The sequence below is a fragment of the Branchiostoma floridae genome, unplaced genomic scaffold (assembly GCF_000003815.2).
Source record: "Branchiostoma floridae strain S238N-H82 unplaced genomic scaffold, Bfl_VNyyK Sc7u5tJ_1285, whole genome shotgun sequence".
NCBI lineage: Eukaryota > Metazoa > Chordata > Leptocardii > Amphioxiformes > Branchiostomatidae > Branchiostoma > Branchiostoma floridae.
Window position 1 is genome coordinate 171,593 of NW_023365693.1, and position 26,375 is coordinate 197,967.

Below are 26,375 nucleotides of genomic sequence, written 5' to 3' on the forward strand. Positions count from 1 at the left end.
AATGAGCTGCTATCATTTTTCCAAAGTCGACGTGGGGGTCACATCGGGTCAAATCCCCGCATTAATAATGACAAAAATGGCCGGCGGTGACTTTTATGAATGGACTCTTTGTTTTTCTACCGCTTATGTGGATTATCTTGGGGCTTCTGGACTTGTTTTTCGTCCGCAAACGCAGGTAAGTGCGTTCGGAAGGTAGGGAGTTGAAGAATCCGGCCCGCCGGGCCAGAATAAAGGCCCATTGAACACAAGTTGGATCTCTTGTATGGCTCGCTTTGGAACGGTGTTATGTAATATACCGTTCCTTTGGAGCTACTTTTATACCAGACTTTTTCTTCCTAGGAGCATTTTAAGAGCATCTAACTACTAGTAAGCTATTACATCAGTCCAGAAGTCAGACAAACATCATGATCTTACAACCAACATCAGCTTGGAGATTCATTAATCCACAACCAGGAATTTGATGTTGACAATCAGTGTTTTTTGTCTCTTTTTGGTGTAATACTGTAAATGCAGAAATGTTCTCGGTGGATTTATGTTTGTGGTTTTCGCGTTGGCCATTTCACCGCGAATTTAAAACCACCGCGAACATTTTTCCAGGGCATTAACTTGATTAAGATTCTACAGTGCATGGTGCTACCGCGAAAAGTCCTTTTTCCACGACATTAAATCCCCGCAAACTTAAATGCATTTACAGTATGTTCTCGTTCAGTGTATAGTATATCCCTTAATAATACCATTCTTTAGAGTAGCTCTAAGTAAAATATCATACATAGGTTTGGTTGAAATCGTTACAATAAAGATTGATTGATACAAGCGATCGCGATGATGTCACTGTGACACAGTGGTAGGCAAAACGCAGATGTTTGGCAAACGATTGATTTACATATGAACCGGTAATTTGATCTGCTAATTTAAATACGAATCTTTAATTCAATTTACTGACGTCCTGGTAGGCACTAACCGCCGAATACCCCGGATATAAACAACAACAACGATCGCTCGTATTGTGTGGTTGGTTGATTGATTGATTGATTGATGATTGATTGCAGATAAGATGTCTCAGAAGGATCCTCCGTACGGACTGTCCAAGGTCGTAACCTTGGCGGTGCTGCCAAGACTGTACATGGAGGAGCTCGTCTTGGAGCTCGGGAGACGATGCATCGAAGCTCAAACCTCGTCAAGTCGTGAGGACCTCATCGACACCCTGGCTGATGTGATCATGCGCGAGTTCTGTGGACTGACGACCGGGTCTGTGGAAGACAGCTCAAACAATGAGGTTTGTTTGTTTGTTTGTTTATTTTCAAACGCCTGGGTAGCCTATCCAGTTTAGAGAAACTGGTTTTAAATAGGGCCCAGTATTTACATACATGGAAATAAAAGCATGTTACAAAGAAAATGAATAGACATTACACTTCGGAACATATAAATACAAATGAAACATTGAAACGGCTGTGGAAGACAGCTCAAACAATGAGGACTGCTGATCATTTTCAAATCTAGTCTTCAAATACAATTCAATCTCTACAGCTGGATAAAAAACGGATATTTACTTCCGGACGTTTCGAGTGACATCCATCACTCTTTTTCAGCATCACTAGAATGAACTAGCAGAACAATTTGATACAAGTACAGCTAACTAGAAGAGTGATGAAGAGTGATGGATGTCACTCAAAACGTCCGGAAGTAAATATTCGTTTTTTTAATCCAGTTGTAGAAATTGAATTGTATTTGAATATTGCTTACCTGGATGTCTAACTTCTGTCTCGTGCGCATGCTTTTCTCTCGCGCACATGCTTCTCTCTCGCGCACATGCTTCTGTCTCGCACACATGCTTCTCTCGCGCGCGCATGCTTCTCCCTCGTGCACATGCTTCTCTCTCGCGCACATGCTTCTCTCTTGCGCACATGCTTCTCTCTCGCGCACATGTTTCTTTCTCGCGCACATGATTCTGTCTCATGCACATGTTTCTCTCTCGCGCACATGCTTCTCTCTCGCGCACATGTTTCACTCTCGCGCACATGCTTCTCTCTCGCACACATGCTTCTCTCTCGCGCACATGCTTCTCTCTCGTGCACATGCTTCACTCTCGCGCACATGCTTCTCTCTCGCGCACCTGTTTCTCTTGCGCACCTGTTTCTCTCTTGTGCACCTGCTTCTCTCTCGCGCACTTGCTTCTCCCTCGCGCACCTGTTTCTCTCGCGCACATCTGCTTCTCTCTCGCGCACCTGTTTCTCTCTCGCGCACCTGTTTCTCTCTCGCGCACCTGTTTCACTCTCGCACCTGTTTCTCTATCGCACCTGTTTCTCTCACGCACCTGTTTTACTCTTGCGCACTTATTTCACTCTTGCGCACCTTTTTCTCTCTTGCGCACCTGTTTCTCTCTTGTGCACCTGTTTCTCTCTTGCGCATCTGTTTCTCTCTTGCGCACCTGTTTCTCTCTCGCGCACCTGTTTCTCTCTCGCGCACCTATTTCACTCTCGCACCTGTTTCTCTGTCGCACCTGTTTCTCTCGCGCACCTGTTTTACTCTTGCGCACTTATTTCACTCTTGCGCACCTTTTTCTCTCTTGCGCACCTTTTTCTCTCTTGCGCACCTTTTTCTCTCTTGCGCATCTGTTTCTCTCTTGCGCACCTATCTCTCTTGTGCACCTGTTTCTCTCTTGCGCACCTATCTCTCTCGCGCACCTGTTCTTCTCTAGCACACCTGTTTCTCTCTCGCGCACCTGTTTCTCTCTCGTGCACCTATTTCTCTCTCGCACACCTTCTTCTCTCTTGCGCACCTCCTTCTCTCTCGTTCATCTGTTTATCTCTCGTGCATCTGTTTCTCCTGCGCATCTGCTTCTCTCTCGCGCACCTGTTTCTCACTTTCGCACCTGTTTCTCTCGTGCACATGCTTCTCTCTCGTGCACACGCTTCTCTCTTGTGCACATGCTTCTTTCTCGTGCACATGCTTCTCTCTTTCTTGTTTGTCGGTTTTTATTCTTTTATTACGTTAGATTTCTTGGCTAATTCTTAGTCTTTTTTTTCCACCAGCCCAGTGAGAGTAGGGAGGCAGATAGTGGGTCTTGCGGGAACTCGACACTCACCACAGAAATCTTGAACTCGAGGATGCGAACGCCCAGCACAGTCTCGCAGGTTTCTTCAAGCCACAAAAGGAAAAGGAGAGAAAAAGAGACCTCCACAAGATCTGGCGTCTCGATAACACCTCCAAGACGATCACAAGAAAGCACCGAAGAACCCAGAAATAAGAAACAACAAAGTTTAACAGACAAACACTGCTCTACAGCTGTCACAAGCACTGATTATGAAGAACTAACACAAGCAAACTTGTCCAGACGACTGGGCAATGGAAGCTTAAATGAAAATGAAAGTCCGCAACTCGAGAGCAGTCCGTCGTCAGATGTAGTTATTGTTAAGGTTGAGCCATCCGTGGATAGAGAGAACGAGGGACAAACGTTGTGGAGAGATTTCAGAGAAACAACAGAAGCTGTACATGTACAGGACCAAGCAGACGTGGGGAGTGACTATCTTGCGAGAATGGAAGAGTGCACTATGCAGCCGGGGGTCGGGAGGAGGTATGGGGATGTGCATGGGGGTTTGGGGAACACTGGAGAGGCGGTTAGTGAGTGGTCCGTGGAGCAGAACATGATCGTGGATGGAGGCGTCTCCATGGAGATGGGACACGCCCTTCTGAATCAGCAACAGGAGATGGAAGTAAGTTTGTTTGTTTTGCTGGTAAAGCACAACATAGAATAATGAACACATTGTTTTGTTGCATTGATTGTTTATTGATGCCTTTATTGCTTGACCAATGACTTGATATGCCCTCTTATTCTTAAGGACTGTAGTTTTCCCCACAAATCAACATTCAGAACTTTGTACAAATTTGTTTTTGACATAGGAACTTCTTGTATTAAAGAATTAAGGAGAGCTTACTCTAGCTACAATTATTATAGAAGGTGCAATTATTGACAGTATTCCAACTATATGATGCTTTTTAAACCCCAGGGTTGCAGCAGTGTAAGGCTAGCTGCAGTACTGGCAATTGGGCTGCTAGTTATGACTAATACTGTAAATGCATTTAAGTTCGCGGGGATTTAATTTCATGGTAGCAGGAAGCAGGACTTTTCGCAGTGGTTTTAAGTTTGCGGTAGAACCATGCACTGCAGTCTCTTACTGCCAAGGAAAAATGTTTGCTGTGGTTTTAGTTCGTGGTTAAGCGGTCACGCGAAACGCGAACACCAATGTGAAAGTTTCTGCATTTACAGTATTCATCAAGAAGGTCGAATTGCTGACAGAGCTTTTGTCTTACACCCCTTCCAGATGCCAGGTGAGTCCAGCTGCAGTACCGGTAAGCTCCACAGGTGTCCCCACTGCAGCTACACCACCACCTGGTCCTCTGTGCTGACCCGCCACCTGAGGACCCACACAGGGGAGAAACCCTTCAAGTGTCCCGACTGTGACTACTCAGCATCGCAGAAGGGCACCCTGGACCGGCACTTGGCGGTATGTAAAAATTGTTTTTTATTTTCAGGTATGAGGGTTTAACAAATTTTCTAAAATTCACTTGAATGTGCTATTTGGCAAGCACATAAAAGTTTTACTTGCCCAAACCAACTTTTCACATGCCCAAAATTTACATTAGAATTTTTCATTGTATTCTCACTTCAGCAATGGAATCCTTTCAATTAAGTTTTATTATTTGCTCTACTTTTCTGTGTTAACCATTGCCTGATACATGTACCATGACACTGTGATAGGGATCATTCATTCTGTGAACAAGGTTGATGAAGTTTGACAAAATAATTTAGAGGGGTAAGTCGCTATAGTGCTGATTCCAGTGTTGGATGTAGGATATAAAGTGTTCGCATTTTTCTATAATGTATTCTACCAACGCAGATGAACTTTCATGCTTATTTACATCTACATTCCTTACAGGTGCACAGTGGAGAGAGGCCCTTTGTGTGTGTGGAGTGCGGCTACAGGGCTGTCGACAAGTCCCGACTGACGCGACACTACAAGTCTCACAGTTTGAACAAGCTCTTTGTGTGTGAGCTGTGTGGGTTCAGCACCCAGGATGGGAGCCTGTTGGTAGCCCACGAAGCGACCCACGCAACACACCCAGCCGACCCGGGTGGTAACCCATGTTAAGGGAGACAATTTATAACTTGAAAAACACTGTAAGACTGTTGAACAAGCTGTGCATGTATGTGTGTGAGCTGTGTGGGTTTAGCACCCAGGATGGGAGCCTGTTGGCAGCCCACGAAGTGACCCACGTAGCCGACCCGTGTGGTAACCCATGTTAAGGGAGACAAGTGGTAACTTGAAAGACACTGTGTGGGAGACAAGTGGTAACTTGAAAGACACTGTAACTTCTGTAAGACTGTTGAACAAGCTGTACATGTATGTGTGTGAGCTGTGTGGGTTTGGAACCCAGGATGGGAGACTTGAGGAAACACAAAGGTCGCAGAGGAGGATCTCTTGCAAAAGATCCAGGAGATAGAAAAGGCTCATGAAAACAGTAAACACGGGCAGAGCTGGAAACTGATAAATGAGATAACAAACAGGGAAGCGACAAAGAAAAGTCAACTGGAAGGAAACTCACAAGAAGAGCGTGTACAAAGCTGGTACAATCACTTTAAAAACCTCCTTGGTAATCCCCCAGACATAACATGCGAGGACGAGGAAATTCCAACTGTCTTGGGTGATCTCGGTATAAAGGTAGGCCCTTTCGACAATGATGAATATGAGAAGGCAAGGAAATCACTCGTTGAAGGAAAAAGTAGTGGTGAAGATGGAATACCACCTGAGGTACTGAAAAGATGCAAAGACCTAGACGGGATTATCATTGATTTCTGTAACAGGGCACTGCTGGAAGGGGAAAAACCAGCACAATGGAGTACCCTAAATATTGTACCAATACCCAAAGCTGGGAACCTCAGACTCACTGAGAACTACCGTGGCATCAGCTTGAGCTCTATCATTGCAAAGACATACAACAGAATGATCCTGAACAGAATAAGACCAGTACTGGATAAACACCTGAGGAGGAACCAGAACGGATTCAGGGTGTTGAGGTCTACGGTAAGGCACATTCTTGCAATTCGTAGGCATATTGAAGGCATCAATGCATATAATTTAACATCAATAATTACATTCATAGACTTCAAGAAAGCCTTTGATACTATTCACAGAGGCAAGATGCTGAAGATTCTCAGAGCATACGGAATACGGCATACCAGAACAACTAGTGGAAGCCATAGCCGGCATGTACCAGGATACTAAGGCAAAAGTCATCTCCCCTGATGGTGAAACTGAGCTTTTTGAGTTGTATGCTGGGGTGCTGCAGGGGGATACGCTTGCTCCATATCTGTTTGTGATTGTCCTTGATTACGGAGGGTCTGTATGGGGGGTCCCGACAACGATTTACGCTGTATTCAGAAGAACCTCCTACGTATTACGCTAAATCAAGGAAGGCAATTACGCTAAATTTGGTCGCCTTGCTACGAATTACGTAGATAAGATGGTTTTCCCTACGACTTACGGGAAATAAAATAGGCTGCCTACGCCTTACGGAAAAGAGCATGCAGACCCTCATTACACACTGAGGATGGCTATAGAGGGTAGGGAGGAAGAACTTGGTCTGCAAGTGGAGAGGAGGCGAAGTAGAAGGATTGGCCCAAAAGTAATGACTGACTTGGATTTCGCTGACGATATAGCGCTGCTATCAGGGGCGATCCAACAAGCTCAGGAGCTACTCGGGAGTGTAGAGAGTTCAGTGGGCAAGGTTGGACTCCGTATAAATGCTGGAAAAACAAAGTACATGGCCTTTAACATTCCGACTCCATACTGTCTCATAACAAACGAAGGTAATACTCTAGATGAGGTAAAGGATTTCAAATACCTGGGGTCTAGAATGGAAAGCACAGCAAAGGACATAACAGCAAGAAAAGCAGCAGCCTGGCGTGCGTGCAACAGGCTAAAGAAGATCTGGAGATCAAACCTCTCTCGTGAACTGAAAGTGAGGCTCTTCCTCTCGACTGTCGAATCAGTACTCCTGTATGGGTGCGAGTCGTGGACACTTACTACCAAGCTGGAAAAACAGCTGGACGGCTGTTACACGAGGTTGCTGAGAACTGCTCTCAACGTACACTGGACACAGCATATCTCTAACAAGGACTTGTATGCTGGTATACCAAAACTGTCCGATAAGATCCAAAGGAGAAGATTAAAGTTTGCAGGTCACTGCCTTAGGAGTAAGGAAATGGTTGCTGACCTGGTACTCTGGACACCCAGGCATGGGAAGAGGAGGCCAGGAAGGCCGGCAGCAACATATATAGACATGCTCAGGAAAGACACAGGCCTGGAAGTCGACAACTTACAAAGTGCAATGATTGACAGGGGCGCCTGGGCTGCCATCTCAACTCGAGGCCGGATGGACTCGACTTAAGCAAGTAAGTAAGCAAGCATGGGAGCCTGTTGGCAGCCCATGAAGTGACCCACACAGTGCACCCAGTTGACCCAGGAGACAAGTCACTTAACCATTCATAGTTGCAAATGTAGCATAAGCTGTTATTGTGTGAACTGCATGGGTCTTCACCCAGGATGGTACCCTGTTGGTTGCCCACAAAGTGACCCACACAGCACACCCAGGTGACCCGGAAGGTAACCCATGTTAAGGGAGACAATTTATAACTTGAAAAACACTGTAAGACTGTTGAACAAGCTGTACATGTTTGTGTGTGAGCTGCGTGGGTTTAGAACCCAGGATGGGAGCCTGTTGGCAGCCCACGAAGCAACCCACACAGCACACCCAGCCGACCCAGGTGGTAACCCTTGTAGAGGAAAACATGTCTGAACTGACCAGACACTTATGTATATAAGACTCACAGTTTGAATAAGCTGTACGTGCATTGTATGTCCAGAAGTATTTATGTGTCACTGTTAAACAAATGTACAGTATTTATTTACAAGCTAATAGTGTGAGGTTTTTACACAGTTTAGCACACTACTAATAAAGACCCACAAAGTAACCCAGTTTACCCACACAACACACCAATTTTACCCAGATGATGTACTTGTACACAGGTGACCCACATAGTAGCCCAATTTTGTTCCCATCCATATGACTAAGAGGTTGATAGTGTATTGATATTTAATGTTCATGTAAGCTTGTTTGTAAGTTTGATACATTATTTTATTGCCATGTGGTCTGTACATATACTATACCTGTCCAATATATGTAAATTAAAAGGCATTGTCCTGTAAAAGCCATTTGATAAAGGTCTCTCTTTCTTTGGACAATCCTTCATGTGATTGTTGACTTTGAGGGACCGAGTACAGTTATATAAAAGCGTTTGGATGGCTGGATGCTTAATTTTAGACTTAAGCTTAATTTTTTTTTTTGAGGACTTTTCAGTAGTGTGTGTGTGAGAGGATGGGCATGTGACATGATTTATTATATAACAACTTGGCGGAAGGATCTGTATGAGTGTGCTTTGGATTTGTTGCAAGCTCCTATACTCTTAAGAGTTTCTGCTACCTTGTTACCTCATGTCATGAAAATGGAGGTTATGTTTTAGGTAGCGTTCCCGTGTGTGTGTGTGTCTGTTTGTGTCTGTCTGTGTGTGTGTGTCTCTCTGTGTTTTTTTGTCTGTGTATTTTTGTTTGTTTGTGTGTGTGTGCCAAGGACATTATTTAGCACTCAGCATTTGGAAAATATTAGATCAACGCTTGTGTGGCCTAAGGCTACAGAAATGGAGATGGTGCCATCTGGGAAGGACTTTTAAACAAACAAACAAACAAACAAACAAACAAACAAACAAAGGTCAGGATATTTGTTTTTCTCCCATGTTCCAGCCTGATGGCCCTCCTCCACAGCGTACTGGTCGGCTCCATGGCGCTCTACCTCTTCCTGTTCTCTGACGTCATCACGCCAACCGTCATCAGGTCTGCTCTACTTGGTTACTAAATATTACGTCGTAAATTTGATTTGGTCGTGACGTATAGCTTACCAGGCGACGATTAAGGCATTAGATCACATACACGATTGTGGCCTGGCGCATATCGGAGTATATGAAAAGCTGATAAAACATCAATAGTTTGTTTTGTATGCGTTAACAATATCATAACAATATAATAAGTATATGAACGTAATATCGTACTACATCCATGGTTGGAAGTCCTCCTAGGAGACGGATACTCCGAACAACAAAGCTACATCTGCTGGAGCCGCCTCACACGTTGCATACAGTTGCCCCTGTGAGACTTAGTGCTCCAGTAGACGAGAGGGTGGAGAAGGAATTGCACACCCCTCCTTCACCATAAAAAGTCATGTGCAGGTCAGGCAAACAGGCAAATAGCCTGTCTGCCTCCTCATCTGTCCAATCGACAGGAGAGAAACCAAAATCGTTCTACAAACAATGGCATCACAAACAATCATATGATATCATTGGCTGGTGTGTTACGTCGAACAAAGATGGTTATACCGGCTACATAGATACGGATACAGATATAGGAGCCTTGAAATACGTTATTGATAACATTTCAATAACATCTGAGCACTTTTGGTTTTCTTCTCCAGGCAGGAAGTTCCGCTGTTAAAGCTGTCTGTGTGTGTCCTGGTGGGCTACACGATGGCAGGTAGTTCCTTGCTTTTACTAGCGAAATTGCATGTAGAAAAAAAATGCTTCTTTCGTCAATTATCAGATAAGGGGAACGTGCGGACTAAAAAGTACCTAAAACCATCTCAGAAAAGAACAATAAAGAGTCATAACCAGTCGTACCTTCAAGTATCAGAGTTCCGGAATTAGCACGTCACCAGAACGTACTGCGCCTGCGCGAAAAGTATAGACATGCTAAACCTGGCTAAACCCCCGGTTTACTAAAGGGCCGCATTTAAGAAAGTACGTGCGTATATAAGGGTAAAATCCCGTGTACGTTTTGCATGAAACCATGTCTCTAACATATACTGTGCAACAAGCGGGATTTCAATGCAACGTTGACCAAACCAAGCCCCAAAACACCAGGGTTCGCGCAGGCGCAGTACGTTCCGGTGACGTGCTTCCGGAATTAAGGTGTTCAAAAATACTTTTCCCTGGAACTTTTCCTGCCCTCTTAGTAACAACCTATTACTTTATTTTAATATCATCAAACTAGACACGGTGGTTCTTGCATCTAATCCGACCGAGGACGTCTCCCATTGGTCCATGTTCGTGCATCACGTGATCTGCCTCTACACCGGACACGCCGCCGCCGTACGTATACGTCACGGTTTCTATGGCAACATTGTTGCCAACAAGTAGGCTATTTTCTTTCTTGCCTACTTTTGTTGTCACCCAGTTTTTTCTTCATTTTTCGTCCCTCCTGTACATGTTTCTTCCCAAATAAGTCGGCTCGTGATATAAACTGCGCATGTGTAACTAGAAGCAATGTGGCCAATAACTAAAAGTTAAAGGATCCTGGGACATGAAGAAAATACGTCTGGACTTGTATAAACCAGGTTCTAGACAAAAGTTGTTTACAACTTATAATATGGGTCTTCCCTTTTACATATCACCCACAAGACATCTCGCTGCGCAGGCGCAGTTTAAACAGTGAACTTGCTTATTCTTATTCTTCCCCTTCCAGGCTTCAGCCGAGTTGCCCTACTACCAACTGCAGTGGATCCTAATGGAGCTTGCTAACCCATTTAACAACCTGCGGTAAGTGTAAACCCTTTCATATCATCGGGTCTACCGACTAATCTCCAAGCAGATCCTAAGGTAGCATAAGATAGTATCAAAAGCTGTCAGAGTGAAGCCGGCCAAGGAGTGTGCCCGTCTGACTCCCTTTGGCCGGCTATCCTCACTTATCAGCTTTGATTCTAACTTATGGTACCGTAGGATCTGCTTGGAGATTACTATTAACCATTCCAACCAATCCGGTGAACATATTGCAAATGGTCGAATGACTAGGCGAGCAGAGACGAGTTCAACAGGCCAATTCCTGGCATTCCTGACTAGACATATAGTCTAGTCTAGTGTTCTTGGGAAAGGCACTTTACAGGGCTTTTCTGACTAAAAGCAGGTGTAAAATGGGATACCTGGCTTTAGCAACTGCTCCTGACGGTATTAAAATTTGGGAGCGGACCAAAGCTAACAAGGCAGAACTTCAGGCTATTGAACTTGGCTTCGGTTGGGGTGGTGAAAGACTTTGAAAGGGGTTGGGCTCCGCCTTCCAATACCGTACCACTTTTTGAAACCTCCTTGCACAGACCAAGGAGCTTATGCACAGACGCAGTTGAACAGACACAGACACATCCCACGTGTACTGTTCCTAAATGATCCTAAATGTACAACCTCAACGCTGTGGGCCTTACATTTTGTATTTTACACTTTTGCAGGTTGATATTAAAGGAACTTGGTCAGAAAACGTCCACCCTCTACCAAGTGAATGGACTCGTCCTTCTGGCGATGTTCTTCCTGACCAGAGTCGCACCCATCCCCTTCTTCTGGTATCACCTGACCTCTATCATCCAATCAGAGGACTTCTCCGGGGTGACCTTCAGTATGAAGGTCGTGGCGTTGGTTCTATCTCCCACGATGCACTGCTTGAACCTTTTCTGGTTTTACAGGATATACAGAGGAGTGATAAAATACTTCTTCGGAAACAAAGACAAGAAAAATCAAACGTAAAGTCAAAAGGTAACGTTAACAGGCACCAAAGTATGAAAGTGTTAGAGGTTCTTTTTTGCCATCGCAATCAACTGTAAAAGAATTCAATACTATAATAGAATGATACATGAAATTAAAAAAAAAAAGCATTAAAGATGCAACGAGTATCATCGAATAATCATTTATGTAAGATAGAAACTTTATATATGAGATATTGAATTTATTACAGTGGCTTATGAAATGGCTTTCCGTGGCACTTTGAAACATCTAAATAGAGGCGGTTGCTCATACATAAATATCTATTTAAAGACGGTTCGATGTTGGGATATATTTGCTACGGAGAACTGTTCTAATGAATTGTCTATGGTAGAGTGGACTCATTCCTCAGCTAACCGACATCTATCGCACCGCAGTTATTCCTTAGTAAAACATCTGGAGCCGCATAGTTTAGATTTCTTATTCAGCCTGCCAAACCGGTTTTCAGTTCTGTTTATTATCAGGCACTATGGCCCATATGGACGGACAATTGACAGTACATTTAAAAGAAAGAACAATAATCTACTGTTTAAAATCAAAAATACAGGACTCACATTGCGTCTCGTCGTGCACGTGGTCTGTGCACGACCTTACAGTAGTTACTCCAGAAAGTGCTTGTGGAGACAGCATCAGAGCATGCCAGCGCTCTTACAATATCGTTCTCGGACGCCAGGAGGCGAGTCGCAAATGAATGCGTCAGCTTACGCCTCCTGGCGTCGAAGGTGTCTAAGCGCAACAGTGCAAACAGCCAGCTGTTGCTGGTGGATCTAGGTTGCGACGTCATGATTTTAAGGGCGTCGTGGAATGCAACTCTGACTCTCTGGAGCGCGGCGGCGCTGTGATTAGACCACACCTGTACACAGTACAGGGAACAACAATGTGACATGAACAGGACTCGTTTTGTCTCAACAGGTTTTGTTGCATACAACTTCTTCAGTGGCTGTTCTAAAATAATTTGCGGTAAAGAGGAAGATTACTTTGTGCAAAATTAAATCATTTCGTAAAGGAAAAAAAAAAAAAAACACCCTCCGGTACAAACGTAGCTCCGGTGACACAACAGGTCTAACTGGATCTGCCTGATTGCTTTGATTATTTAACTCATCTACATGTCAATTGAAATACTCGTTCCTACATTTATAACGGCTGCATTTGTTGCTATTCCTTTCTGCGTTAGATTTTAGTGTCCAAAACGTCTGACTCTCAGTCAGAGAAGCTATCAAATTGCTTAACTTTTCTTGTATCACGTAAAGGCAGTGTATCATATTACACTTTGGCGGAAGGTTCTGTACAAGAAGGAGAGCGCTTTGGTGTAGTTCCAGCATGCAAGGAGGTTGAAAGAGGGAACCTCCTTGGTTCCAGTGCTCAGTGATGCGGAACGCTTTTCTAAGAGTTTAAAAGAGGTGAAGTCGACCAAAAATGACGCTGAGCTATGACGGTTTGCTTTACATGAGCGCAAGTTTTGCGTTTTTCATGTTCGTTTACAAGTACGTCGTCTCAGCCGCCCTCCGAGGGTGTTCGAAGGCGTACGAGTCGCTACCGCGTGAGAAGAGAGTAGGCGTGGATACCAGGTAAGCTATGAGCTCTGTTTCAAGTTTTTTTTTGTATTTTGTATGTACTATGTCGCATCACTTGTTGTGCCACAGCGTGTACGGTTCTGTACTAAATGCTGAACGGGTTGTAAAGTACAAACTGTGTAAAAGCTTGCATTTACGTACTTCAGCCACGCCCATTGGCGGCCTTCTGCTGTGGTCAGTGGGCCATGTTGATTTGATTATTTGGATGAAATCCCATGAGAATAAATTTTCGTTCGTTTTCCAAAAATAATTCCAACCACACTATAAATTGGACGAAGCAGCTGCAAAATGAGCACATATTTTGGAAAAGATTGGAAAATTTAAAAATATCGGGAAACGGATACAAATATTATAGAATGCAATCGTCCAATTCAAGGTCAAAGAAGAAAATGTGAAAAAAATGAAGACTATTAAGTGTACATAATCTGTTAATTAACTCATTAATTCATTCATCCCATGTTCCAGCCTGATGGCCCTCCTCCACAGCACGCTGGTTGGCTCCATGGCGCTCTACCTCTTCCTGTTCTCTGACGTCATCACGCCAACCGTCATCAGGTATGCTCTGATTGGTTATTCAATCTTGCGTCAATAAATTTGAACTGGTATGACGTACGTATACGGTCTTGCTTACCAGATGCTGATGTAGTACATATTTCGTATACGCGCTTGTCGCACTGGCGAAAAACTAGTCTGTCTTTAGGGGCACAACACCTGCTACATAGAGTTTTGGCAAGTCATGTATGAAGATACATATAACATATGTGCACTTATAATGATGTACGTTCTCCAATCGAAATACGCGATTTAACACAATGATGTTTTTCTCCTCCAGGCAGGAAGTACCACTACTTAAGTTGGCTGTTTGTATCCTGGTGGGGTACATAATGGCAGGTTTGGGCATTTACAGTGCTTTACTTTTGACCGTACATTATGTAGTTTTAATTTGAAAATACAATTCTTTGCTTGTGTCGCTAGCTTTTCAAAAGAGTAGATAAGGAGGGTCCACTTTCACAAAAACAAACATAAAGAAAACAATCTTTGGTGACATACTAACTCTAGCTGGCCAGTTAAGTACTAAAAACTGCTTTTGAATTGTGGCAGAGATGTTCCGTAACAAGTTACCTAAAGCAAACGGTACTGATGCTGAAAAATGACCAAAAGAAAATCGGGAAAACGTTTTGTTTTTTTCAAGTAATAAGTACTAAGTATATTTTTTTTTGTTTGTTATCATGAAATTAGACACGTCAGTTCTTGTCTGTAACCCGACCGCGGACGTCTACGATTGGTCCATGTTCGTTCATCACGTGATCTGCCTCTACACCGGATACGCTGCCGCCGTACGTATACAGTGACGTTTCTATGGCAACGATGGCTTTTGATAGGATTTTCTATGATTATGCTTGTGCTCAGCAACCGTGGCAGACTAATACTTAAACGATGAGGCGCAATTGCTTGGCTTATTTTCCTATATGAGACTAAGTTGTTGCAAGCTTATAACGTTATCATGTTTTACTGAGAAGTATCTAATTTATAAGAAAATTTGTTTTTGTAATTTGAGTGTCATTTGCTCGTTTTGTTACACTTTTTGTTTGTACCGTTGATTTTGTGTATTGTTAATGTCTGTTGATTCCCCCAGGCAACATTGAAAAACGCCGATTGAGGCCGATATGTATCCCCCTGGTTGAATAAATAAATCCATATGCCCTTCTAAATGATATAACTACAATTTTATGTTACCGATTAAGCCCCCTTCACACGAGAGCAAGAATCAGCCAGAATGCCGTCGGAATGAAAATTCTTTTCTATTCCTGACATATTCCTGGCAATTCGTACTTTATTCCAGACATTCTTACTGTATTCCAGCTATTTGTGCCCGTTTTTGGCTGGCCCGAAAATTTTGACACGTTAAAAACTGTCGAGGTGCATTCGAAGTGGAGAAATATCGAATGACATTCGAAGTAGATTCTAAGTGTATTTTAACTATTCTAACTGCAGTCTGACCGCATTCTACGGCATTCCAACATTATTCGAAACATTCTTATCTCATTCGATGGAGAACCGAAACGGCAAGCCACTTCGAATTCTGCCCGAATGTTGCCTAAAGAATATCTGGAATGCAGCAAGAATTTCTCGAATACTAGTACAGTATGAATTTCCAGGAATAGAAAGGACTTTTCCTTCTGACGGCATTTTGGCTTATTCCTTCTCGTGTGAAGGGGATATAAGGTCCATTTGAAATTCCCACACGGAGTGGCCCCGAATGTGGCACGAATTTTGCAAATACTTCATTCCGACTGGTTCTGCTTGATTCCTGCCCATTCGATTTCCGTGTGAAGGCCCTGTTAGCAATTTTCTCCATTTTTTATACTAGTAACCTCCGACCTCTCTACTTTCATTGCCACCTAATTGGGTTCATTTTCGACGTTCTTTTCGTCTGCCGTTTGTTCTAAAATACATTATTGTAGGTATCAGCTGAGTTGCCGTACTACCAACTACAGTGGACTCTAATGGAGCTTTTCAACCCCTTTAACAACCTCAGGTACGTGACGTGTAAACCCCTTTACACCCGCATGGCTACCAACTTATCTATTCGATCCAATCATCAGGTGATAATTGTTAACTCGAATTGTTTTACCTTAGCTTGCTAAAATTTCATGTTATGCAAAGTTGAACTGCATCTTCCTGGACAAATATTGCCCCAAATTTGCGAAGTCGTTTTCAAGGAATGGACAATCCTTCGTTTCTGTGATGTCACGTTATTCTTGTGGAACACATTGTTCACTGGATTATAAATTGCAAAAGGTGAAGAGAAGCTTTGGATTGCTCAACAAACTCGAGTTAGACAGTTACTGATTTCATTGATTATTTTTTTGTTAGAAATTACCTTCTGCTTCAAAATCATTTCTATCAACACAGATGAACGTTCAAGCTTATTTTACAGTAAGTCAATTTTTTTCAGGTTTATCTTAAAGGAACTTGGTCAGAAAACATCCACCCTCTACCTGATGAATGGAATCGCCCTGGTGGGAATGTTCTTCTTGGCACGAGTCGCGCCCATCCCGTTCTTCTGGTATCACCTGACTTCTATCATCCAATCAGAGGACTTCTCTGGGGTGACCTTCAGTATGAAGGTCGTGGCATGGAGTTCAAACAAGGGGGTGTGGCTACTAAGGCTGATGGGAAGGATTAGGCGTGCCTCACCAAAATGGCGCCCGCCAGAACTTGGAGCAATGACGTGCTGAAGAACCCCGGGGACTGTGCGTTTATTCAGCCGTGTGCCGACACATGGAAGGTGCGTATGTACAGGGGATAAAACAGTGTTTCATTCGGTATGCTATATGTACTGTGTTAAGTGCCGATCGCTCTTCTTTCACGTGTTGTATCTTTAGGTTATAGCTATATACTACATTTTTTACCATTTCGAAAGTCCTAAATGGTTACGGTAATATATAGCTATCTTTGAATATAATCCTTTGTCAGAACTCAATAGAATCTACTTACACAGAAAATTTGAAGTCAATCGGCCAAGGCGATCTTGAGAAAATGATTTTTGAAGTTGACATCATGTGTAGTTGCCCCCCTCCCCACTATTCAGAAGTGTGGTAACTTCAACATGTCACAGGGATGTGATCATTTAATGTAAACCTTACAAAGGTAGTTTGTATCATTAGTAGATATATTTGTGCAGCATATGATGGAATATGAAGCAAATCTATGCTTTTGATGAAGAAATAAAAACACTGGAAGTTGACCTTCAATTGACCTTCTGTATGACTGACACCCAGCCACATTCAAAAATTCCCCGGAAATAAAAAAAAAATTGTTTGATTGCAAAAAAATAGCAAGAATCAATAGTACGTATATGTCTCCAACATATATTGGAATATCAAGTCCATCCATACTTTTGATGAAGAAAAATACTCATCCAAAGTTGACCTATATTTGACCTCTTCTGTCACTCTTACCCAGCCACATTCCAAAAATCCCCGGAAATACAAAAAATTGTCTGATTGCGAAAAAAATAGCAATAATCAATAGTATGTATATGCCTCCAACATACATTGGAATATCAAGTCCATCCATACTTCTGATGAAGAAAAATACTCATCCAAAGTTGACCTTCAATTGACCTCTTCTTTCGTTCACACCCAGTCACTTTCAGAAAATAGACGGAAATACAAAAACTTCTCTGATTTCGAAAAAAATAGCAAGAATCAATAGTACGTATATGTCTCCAACATATGTTGGAATATCAAGTCAATCCATGGTTTTGATGAAAAAATATAGCCTTTGGAACTTGATGTAAATTTCAGCTGTTACATTACTGACACCTAGGTCCATTCCAAAATTCCCCGGAAATATAAGATCTTGTCTGATTTTCTGGAAACTAGTAAGAATCAATAGTACATATATTTCTCCAACATATATGGGAATATCAAGTCAATCCATGGTTTCGATGAAAAAATATAGCCTTTGGAACTTGAGGTGAATTTCAGCTGTTACATTACTGACACCTAGGTCCATTCCAAAATTGCCCGGAAATATAAGATCATGTCTGATTTTCTAGAAACTAGTAAGAATCAATAGGACATATATTTCTCCAACATATATGGGAATATCAAGTGAATCCATGATTTTGATGAAAATATATAGCCTTTGGAACTTGAGGTGAATTTCAGCTGTTACATTACTGACACCTAGGTCCATTCCAAAATTCCCCGGAAATATAAAATCATGTCTGATTTTTCAAAAACTAGTAATAATCAATAGTACATATATCTTTCCAATATATGTAGGAATATGAAGTGAACCCATGCTTTTGATTAAGCAATATACTCATTGCAAGTTGACCCAAATTTTGGTTGTATTCTTGTTTACAGTGAGCCTTTTCAGAAATGCCCTGGACTCAGAAAAACATCTTTGATTTTTTTCAAAAACTAGTAATAGTCAACAGTACTTGTAATTTTGTATGTCTGAAACTTATGAGAGAATATTAATTGCATCCTTGCTTCTCACTAAGAAGTATAGAGTTTGAAAGTACAAGTAAACATGCTGGCTGTATTAATTTGAAAGTTGTAACTTCAGTATTCCATTTCTGAGTGTTATATGCTACTTGATTGCCTCAAGCAATAGAAGTCATTACATTTAGAATTTCCCTTTTCTTCATTATATTTGAGGTGATTGAGGAAATACGCGCTTTTGATCAAGAAATACAGACTTAAGTTAATCAATGTATTTTAGTTGGTCAACCAACATACATATGGAAGTCATCCTGAAAGGAAACAATATGACATTGTATACTAGTAGGTCATTAGTACTCGTATCTTCACTATAGTATGCAGAAAGACACTTACTCAGATAAATATCAACTCATTTTTTTTTAATGAAGAAATTTAGACTCTGATTCTTACTCACTGGGACAGTACATGAAACTTGAGCGTATTTGTTATGTGCTGCATATTCACTTGAGTGCATAAGTAGCTTTACTTACAGATTGATTTTTTTGCTATAACAGTGTAAGGCTAAAGGAGCAAAATATTGTTAAGCACTTAAGTAATTGATAACTTGCAGATTTCTGATTTTATAACAGCTGTCTGCATACCCTGCCCCCCTCCCCCTCACACATAGATTACATGTATCTGGCTATTCAAGTGACCCACACCATATCAAAGTACTCTATTAGTAGAATTGAAGAGTATGATAGTTCAATGAATTCCTTGTTAACTTTCCACTGTGAAATGTTTTCTTTTTTTTCAGATGGTGTCCGCTCAGCAGTGGAAATAAAATGAACACTGAAGACTTTTAGTTCTGACATATGATGATGTACCTTGAACTACCTTCCTAACAAAGGAGTTGAATGCAACCATAGGCATATTTATAGTTAATTGTATTTTGAGAATATCATGGTATTTTATACAGAGTTTTGGATTTTCAATGCAGTGATTTGTAGAGTTGTTTCATGTACAGTGAAGAAGAAGAAGAGTATACAGTGTATATGTCCTTATTACAAATTGTAAATGGGTAATGTTTGCAGTGGTTTTATGTTCATGTGTTTTTTGCAGCGATAAACTAACTGAAGGCTTAAGTGATTGCAAATATTTGGCCTTTAATAGTAAAACCCTGCATGGAAGTTTCAACCGCGAACTTAAAACCACTGCCAACACTCCATTTTCTCCCTTTTACAGTAGTACATGTTTTAAAATAATCCCTTATCAAGTTTTGTAATTGATGATTTCAGAACTTTTTAATTATGTTTAGCTTCCTTTTTAGAGTTGACTATGATAAATAACTGACTGCCTATATGCTTGAGGGAAAAGAAGGATTTATAATAATAGTCCTAATGATAAGTATCACAAGTTCTTGGAAATTATTGCCTGAGGGCTAATTACAAGTGAGAAAAATGACGAACAAACAATGGTAAACAGTACAGTAAGTGACCACTCTAGTCTAAAGTCTAACTCTAAGATGTTACTTATTCATAACCAATGCTATTCATTTATTCTTATATATAGTACAATGAAGCAGTACTTTGCCAGTGTTTTGAAAGTTATCAAATTGAAAGTCATTGATATTTTGTGTTTGTTGGTTTTAACAATGATATACTGAAACAGTAATGGTATCTTTGGCAATAGGAATTCTATTCATGAGCATTTCCTGTAATAGAATGCTGTTTCATTGAGTAAAACAATGCTGGATTATGTATGAAATATAGACCAACTTTACACGGTGTAGTGTAACATGGATAGAATGTATGAAATGAGCCTTCCCTACAGTATGTAGATATATTTTCCACATCAAGAGCTGTTGATACTTTGCTATGATAGTGCTTGTGTGAACTTGTCACAGCTACATGTATGCCCAATAAGAAATAACCAGCTTTTGGCAATTTTTCCATGTGTTTTTCTTATTGCAGATTAAAAAGTGAACCAAAAGTCTGTATCTGATTTGCATCCTGTTTTGCACTGATTATGGTAATGCAACAGTAATAGAAATGCTTTGAAGATGCATGTTAATGTTGATACAGCCAAATTTTCCCAGCTAAAACAAACCTTAGCCAAATCCTAACCCTAACCTAGCAATAAAGGAATCCAATAAGGAACATTTGGCCTGTATTTCTGTTTGACTTTTATTTTTGTACATGAATTAATGTTCAACAATTGCAGCTGTGTCTTTTGTAGTAAAGTACAACAAATCCAAGTTGTTGATTAGTTGATAATTTCTTGGAAATAACAATTTGAATTGGTGAGAAATATACATCAGCATCTTGCTGTCTGGTGCAGCATACTGTGTTGTCTTACAATTCAAATAAAGTTAAATTTAAAGAGATATACTTTCACCAAAAAAGTTAACAAATACAAAGTTTTCTTCTGATAAATTCTGAAAAAAATTACTTTTCTTCTTCTCTGCTTTGAATTGTCCTTTGTATGGCAAAGCCCCTTGAAGATCTATGTCATCTGTGAGTCATAAATTAATGGTATTTCATTTTGTTGAAGGTTCATATTTCAAAGTTTTCCATAGCATAAAAGCGTCCAAACCTATTGGTATCGTTTAAGGTTTGTCTGACTTCGACTATATGGCGATCCTGCACCCCGAAGATCAGTAGATCTAGTTGGATATCATGTTTATCGCTAGCCAAGGACTCCCCGGTTTGAATATACCGCGCGTACCACATCCGGGTACCCATCATCCTTAGCGAAAACCATGAGTCGAGCCTCGTTTCCGTGAACCGGTCTGTCGCCACACCCCCTTGATTGATTCCATGGTCGTGGCGTTGGTTCTATCTCCCACGATGCATCTCCTGAACCTGTTCTGGTTCTACAAGATATTTACTGGGTTGCTCAAATACCTCTCCACAAAGGCAGAGAAGAAAGTTTGATAAGGGGCACTGTGGCATTAACTTAATTCTAGGGGATTTGGTCAGTTTCTTGAGACTTCAACTGAACATAAATTTCATGTTTCAAATTTCTTGCAAAGGTTGTGTAAAGGAGAGCCCCAAATGTGATGAAATAGCATATCCTATCATAACATATACCGCTAAATTAAACAAATAGAGCCAGTCTTCACCAAAGAGGTGTTTTATTGTGTACAAAACTCCAGTTTCCCTTCTAAATTCGAATACTACCATGGAGGGGACATTCAGTTGGGGCTGTGAGGGGGACACTTGGCTACTGGTCTGTTTTCTCTTATAAATCAGAAGCAGGGAAATCAGCTATAGTTTATCTGCAAGCTTTGAGTTGTACCATCAAAACGGAAGTACAGAAATAAGGATGACACATTGCCTTTGTATCGTGATAACTACTTGTAACTAAAGGTAATTGTGATACAGTACAAAAAGTATAGTTCTAGGGTTTGTGCTTCAAGAAGACACACGGATGATGCCCTGAAAATAAGTTGGGTATACAGTAACTACTAGTAAGGGGTAAAATCGCGTGTTCTCGTGTAATAACAAAACTGTATACACCTTACTTGATAATCAACCGTATCATGATGCTGTGCACTTTTCTACCTTTGACAAGTTAGAGGGACTGACCTAAAAGCTTATTCAGCACTTCATATACTTCCTTTTTACCTCATCCAAGGACGTTATATAATATACGTCCTTGCCCCATCTTATGAAACAATCAATGAGTCTGTCAATGTGGTCTTTAAGCCACATTGCTGAGGCTATAGGCAAACCTCAGTTCTGTATTCCTTACTCTAATGGTCTCAAGAAGAATGTTCAGTTTATATGTACTCAATAAAAAAAAAAGGACACCTTAAAAACTGTCTGTACAGTTTTTTAACAGGTTGGGTTGAGCCACAAAGAAAATATAATGAAACTATAACTGAAATCTTTTCTTCAGGAAATAACAAATATCATCAGTTTCCCATCATAGCTTCAATACACATGTACATCCAAGTGATCACAAAAGTCATCTTTACCATAGAAATGAGTATTGTTCAAAAGTACATGACACAAGATTGCAGTATATACCGAGATGAGTGTAAAGGATGTACAGGCTTGTCTATATCACTAAATGACAATGTTTGGAAGGAAAACTAAGAGTTCACACTCTGTATCAAGGTGATGTTGTCTCCCTTCAGAAGAATCCGACCTGAAAAAACAAAACATTTTTCTTCTTTTCATTCATGTCTTTAAGAAGAACAATCAAATATACAAAACTGTTGGTGAACAATAAAATGCAACTCAACTTCCTTCTTTAAACAATAAGACAGTAATGATAAAGTGAAACTGTGAAAACAAGTAACAAATAATTACATTTTTTATAGCAGTAGAGACTCTACTGAAAATGTAATGGTTACATAATTCATTCAAGTTGCTCTCTTAGTCTCTAGCATGGTTCTTAATGCAGTTAGTTTGGCATCTGACTCAAACAGATGGAGAAAGGGGAGACATCACATAGTAGGGATCCAAGAATGAGAAGACCAAGACTGCATTAAAATGAGAGAGAGAACAGATGAAGGAGTGAAGAAAGAAGAAGACATAAAGACGATGAGAAAGGGAAGACTCAGATGAGCCAGTTCCTTACCCAGCGGCTTCCTGTTCTTTGTCTTGAGATGAATCTCCTCTGCATCATCCAGCACCAGGTTCATGTACTCATCAAATCCCTGCAGATACAAATGATGAGGAATAATTACAAAACAATAAAAATAAATGATACTTTATCCAGGGATGTGTATCCTTGAATTGGAGTGGGTCAAGGGAGGGGTTCCTCTGAAAGAGCGACAACATCCTGCTACGGGAGAGTGAGAGAGAGTTAATCAATTGCTTCAACTTTTAAACTGATTTTGCAGTCTTAATACAAATGTTCAGCTTCTATTCTAGAAATTATCCCTATCAAATTTAAGTCTGACAGGAATTCTTGGTAGTATGTGAAAGGTTCAAGTCCCTGTACAAGAATACAAAACGTTGGTCGAAACAATGGCCGAGACAATGAAGTTCTTGAAATAGTTATAAGGATTCTACCAACACAGATGAAGTTTCAAGACAAGGAAGTTGTTTTTCAGGGGACTTGATATATTTGACATGTTTGGCAATTTTCTTTCTTTCCTTATTACCTGAGTTTCCTGTCAACACTCATGCATTCTGATCTCTGTGAGAGGGCTCAGGGTTCTCCCCAGAATTTTTTTAGTATAGTGGAGGGGCTGGCAAAAATAACCCGCACCAACGCGTTGCGCTTTCATGAAAATGGGTTCATTTTGCAATGACAGAGGGTGTCAAATACTACAAGTATTTACTGCTATTTACATAATATACTGTTGTGATTCCTTTGTTGTGAAGTGGCAAAACAACTATTGTTTTGATCATTGCTCATTCACAAGTTTTTGCAGACAATGCTGACTAGAAAAGTGATGCCACTTGGTACAAAAATCTGTGAATTGTCATTAATTTTAGCAAAACTAACAAAGAAAATAGGGAAGAAACACACTAAATTTGAAAAATAGTATAGTGGAGCTGGCTGAGAGTATAGTGGAGGGCCTCCCTTATTCCACCCTCTGGGGAGAACCCTGGGGCTTATCATATTTTCATATGGTTAAAACTTACTGTAAATGCAGAAATGTTTGCGGTGTTTTTATATTCATGGTTTTTGCAGTGGCCACTTCATCGCGAACTTAAAATCACTGCGAAAAGTCCATTTTCCCACTACCGCGAAAGTAAATCCTCGCGAACTTAAATGCATTTACAGCATTAGAAAGAAAAAATCTTGTGAGGAAACTCACAATGATGTGTCCCTCGATTCTCATGTTGGTCTGCTCGTACAGCCAGATCTGGATACGCGAGCGCTGCAAGGGGATGGGAAATAAAGTCTTGTGAACAGAGCTCATAAATTATCATAATTTGTGTACATTGGTAGTTAGTGGATTAAGTTGAAAATATTACTTTTATGAATAGAAAACAATACAATAAAGTATGTTGGGAAGGACAATAAAGTCATTAATATTTTCATATTCTACTACCAGGATTCGGACTTTGCGACCATACTGTTAATTACTAACACACACACAATATGCTATGATTATGAATACACACTTCTAAATTATGGCCTTTACCCAACATTATTCTGCACATTCTTCAGAGAAACTGTACTTACGTTTTGCAGATATCTGAAGATCAAGTTCTGAAAATGTCTGGTTAAGGAAAAATCACACAGTACAAAACCTTTATGTCAATTTCATAATCTAGTTATTTTCTTTTGCTGGACATTTAAAAACAACAGAGAATGACAGCCTTAGGCCAGCAATAAATAATTGAATTGAAAAAAATGATATAATCTCACAAACGAAATGCAACTTTGAAACTACAAGTACAAACTGATTTTGGTCCAGTGGAGAAACAACAGTACGTGTGATATAGACATAAAACATTACATAGCATAAGAAAGAAGAAGAAGCATAAGGTGTGTATATGGGGAGGGGGGCACACGTGCAAAATCCACCGAACAACAAAAACAACGCAAACAGCCCTGCAAACGTTACAGAGAGGATACGATCGGCTGCACCATAACCTTCTGCACTTTCTGTCCTTTGTACGCCATGGCTGCTGCGGTAGGTTTGTCGGAATGCTGGAATAAAACAGACGAGGAAACAAAGAAGCTGTGTTTCGTCGGAGGAAGAAAATGGCGGAAAACGCGCTGGCGACGTTAGCGCATGCGCTTAGTGCAAAAGTGATTAGAGTGACGAATACATTGTAATCTTAGGTAAGTTTACAATTCTTTCTGTGAAACATTTGATTTGAACATGAGGGATAGAATACGGTATGATACAAAACTGAATACTAAATTGTTTATATTTGTACTATTTTTAACCTTTTTCATTGCAAAATTGTGGTTCTGTGACGTTTAAATAAAAGTTAACTCACCCTCTCATAGAATGTAATCATCTCTTTTCAACATTCCAACATGGCGGCTGTTTTGATCGATTTTGGAGCGTCTCTTCGAACGGTTTGCGTCAGATAGAGGCGATAGATCAATCGGTATGTACTAAATGTGCATAAATGATAATAGCCGTTTTCGCTTGCGATAATTAGGTCCCTAATGATCACTGGTTTGGACGATTGTTGTATCAGAAAAGCTGTTTTTTTGTGTGTCGAGGGGAGGGGCGCGCGGTCTCCATACTTTTTCATATTTTTCGCCGCCTGTCAGAAACTGCTGTTGTTTGACTGACTTGCTATCAAGACCTTTCCCCTGTTCTCTCCTGTCAAAAGCATCTGGTTTTGTTTCTTTCATGGCGTTTGTTTATCGTGTCCGCCAATGTGATGTTGTTGTTGCGTTACATTTATGTCAACGTTGTCAACGTTGCCATGGAATCATGGAAACGTTACCATGACTACAAGTCTTGTCAATCCTGAATCGAGATGTCTAGAAACTCGTTCATCCCTTAAACCAATGAGGTTATCTGTCTATAGTAATACACCTGGTGATTATCATAGCCCTCTTGCTTTTCTTGACACAATCACCCTGTTTAAAACTTTACAGAATGGGACTAAAAGAATATCATTGTCAAAAGATAAGGTAGGCTTTAACCCATGACTAGAATTAATGTTCATGCAATTAAAAGTTCAATGGGATTTTATTTGGCGTAAGTGGGAAAGTGGAGTGTTTGCTGTGTTTAAAGTAAAGCGGTAAGACTGTCTTGCAAAAACTGCAAACATAATAGTTTAAAACCACTGTGAACATTTCTGCACTTATAACTTATATTTAGAATTAGAGGTGTGGCAATTCATAAGCAGCTGTTAGGTAAAAATTTGGTCCTGGGTTTTTATATAAGACAGGAAAGCTTTGGATACTCGAGGTCAGAAGCAAAGAAGTTGCTGTTTAAATTTAATGTATAAAAGAATGTAACTTTCTTCACCCAACCCTGTTTCCTGTCGTGATCAACAGGGCAAATTTTCTTTCAATCACTCGGGACTAATTATGCTTCGTTGCATGTTTTGTTCCACAGTTTGAATGAAATAATTCTTAACTATAAGGTGTAGGTTATAATCAGATTGAACATGTCTTTTCTATCCACTAATTGCTCCCTTAAGCAGACCCTTAGAATCATTTCATTTTGAGTGAGTCTCTTTTGGCCTTTCTGTTCCAACCTGTTACAGGTCTCTTGAGTTTTTTTAA

General features: G+C 40.7%; 4 protein-coding genes and 1 long non-coding RNA gene across 5 annotated transcripts in view; 4 read left to right on the forward strand and 1 right to left on the reverse strand.

Annotated features, from left to right (window-relative positions):
• Positions 1–5,150, forward strand: part of LOC118407310 (zinc finger protein 177-like) — a 5,935-nt gene extending 785 nt beyond the window's left edge. Inside the window, exons 2-5 of the mRNA XM_035807771.1 lie at positions 1,050–1,276; positions 3,033–3,713; positions 4,323–4,505; positions 4,938–5,150. Coding sequence (XP_035663664.1) covers positions 1,055–1,276; positions 3,033–3,713; positions 4,323–4,505; positions 4,938–5,150 — 1,299 coding nt within the window. The 5' untranslated portion in view covers positions 1,050–1,054. The remainder of the gene's footprint in view (positions 1–1,049; positions 1,277–3,032; positions 3,714–4,322; positions 4,506–4,937) is intronic.
• A 3,712-nt stretch (positions 5,151–8,862) lies between these two features.
• LOC118407311 (TLC domain-containing protein 4-B-like) lies at positions 8,863–12,679 on the forward strand. The gene is made up of 6 exons (XM_035807772.1): positions 8,863–8,948; positions 9,583–9,641; positions 10,158–10,255; positions 10,629–10,702; positions 11,383–12,129; positions 12,602–12,679. The coding sequence occupies exons 1-5, from the start codon at positions 8,863–8,865 to the stop codon at positions 11,672–11,674; spliced, it is 609 nt and encodes a 202-aa protein (XP_035663665.1). The 3' UTR covers positions 11,675–12,129; positions 12,602–12,679.
• A 155-nt stretch (positions 12,680–12,834) lies between these two features.
• LOC118407313 (TLC domain-containing protein 4-B-like) lies at positions 12,835–22,001 on the forward strand. The gene is made up of 7 exons (XM_035807775.1): positions 12,835–13,257; positions 13,729–13,818; positions 14,096–14,154; positions 14,503–14,600; positions 15,729–15,802; positions 16,223–16,394; positions 21,026–22,001. Exons 1-7 carry the CDS (start codon positions 13,106–13,108, stop codon positions 21,137–21,139), a joined length of 759 nt encoding a protein of 252 aa, XP_035663668.1. The 5' UTR covers positions 12,835–13,105; the 3' UTR covers positions 21,140–22,001.
• LOC118407315 lies at positions 16,401–20,199 on the forward strand. The gene is made up of 2 exons (XR_004830132.1): positions 16,401–16,555; positions 19,021–20,199. It is a non-coding gene; the product is annotated as an uncharacterized LOC118407315 (long non-coding RNA).
• On the reverse strand, positions 21,323–24,934 carry LOC118407314 (small nuclear ribonucleoprotein E). The gene is made up of 5 exons (XM_035807776.1): positions 24,753–24,934; positions 24,357–24,383; positions 23,986–24,048; positions 22,794–22,872; positions 21,323–22,358 (listed from the first exon to the last, which is right to left on the reverse strand). Exons 1-5 carry the CDS (start codon positions 24,798–24,800, stop codon positions 22,303–22,305), a joined length of 273 nt encoding a protein of 90 aa, XP_035663669.1. The 5' UTR covers positions 24,801–24,934; the 3' UTR covers positions 21,323–22,302.
• Between the last annotated feature and the right edge of the window lie 1,441 nt (positions 24,935–26,375).

What these genes read in the sequence shown, in the direction of transcription:
- LOC118407314 (XM_035807776.1), bottom strand. Translation starts at nt 24,800, where the DNA reads ATGGCGTACAAAGGACAGAAAGTGCAGAAGGTTATGGTGCAGCCGATC. An exon ending in AGGTTATGGTGCAGCCGATC is followed by an intron (nt 24,384 to 24,752) that starts GTATCCTCTCTG and finishes AGACATTTTCAG; the next exon opens with AACTTGATCTTCAGATATCT. An exon ending in TCTTCAGATATCTGCAAAAC is followed by an intron (nt 24,049 to 24,356) that starts GTAAGTACAGTT and finishes ATCCCCTTGCAG; the next exon opens with CGCTCGCGTATCCAGATCTG.
- LOC118407311 (XM_035807772.1), top strand. Translation starts at nt 8,863, where the DNA reads ATGGCCCTCCTCCACAGCGTACTGGTCGGCTCCATGGCGCTCTACCTC. An exon ending in GGTGGGCTACACGATGGCAG is followed by an intron (nt 9,642 to 10,157) that starts GTAGTTCCTTGC and finishes TCATCAAACTAG; the next exon opens with ACACGGTGGTTCTTGCATCT. An exon ending in AACCCATTTAACAACCTGCG is followed by an intron (nt 10,703 to 11,382) that starts GTAAGTGTAAAC and finishes ACACTTTTGCAG; the next exon opens with GTTGATATTAAAGGAACTTG.
- LOC118407313 (XM_035807775.1), top strand. Translation starts at nt 13,106, where the DNA reads ATGACGCTGAGCTATGACGGTTTGCTTTACATGAGCGCAAGTTTTGCG. An exon ending in GGTGGGGTACATAATGGCAG is followed by an intron (nt 14,155 to 14,502) that starts GTTTGGGCATTT and finishes TCATGAAATTAG; the next exon opens with ACACGTCAGTTCTTGTCTGT. An exon ending in ACACCGGATACGCTGCCGCC is followed by an intron (nt 14,601 to 15,728) that starts GTACGTATACAG and finishes ACATTATTGTAG; the next exon opens with GTATCAGCTGAGTTGCCGTA.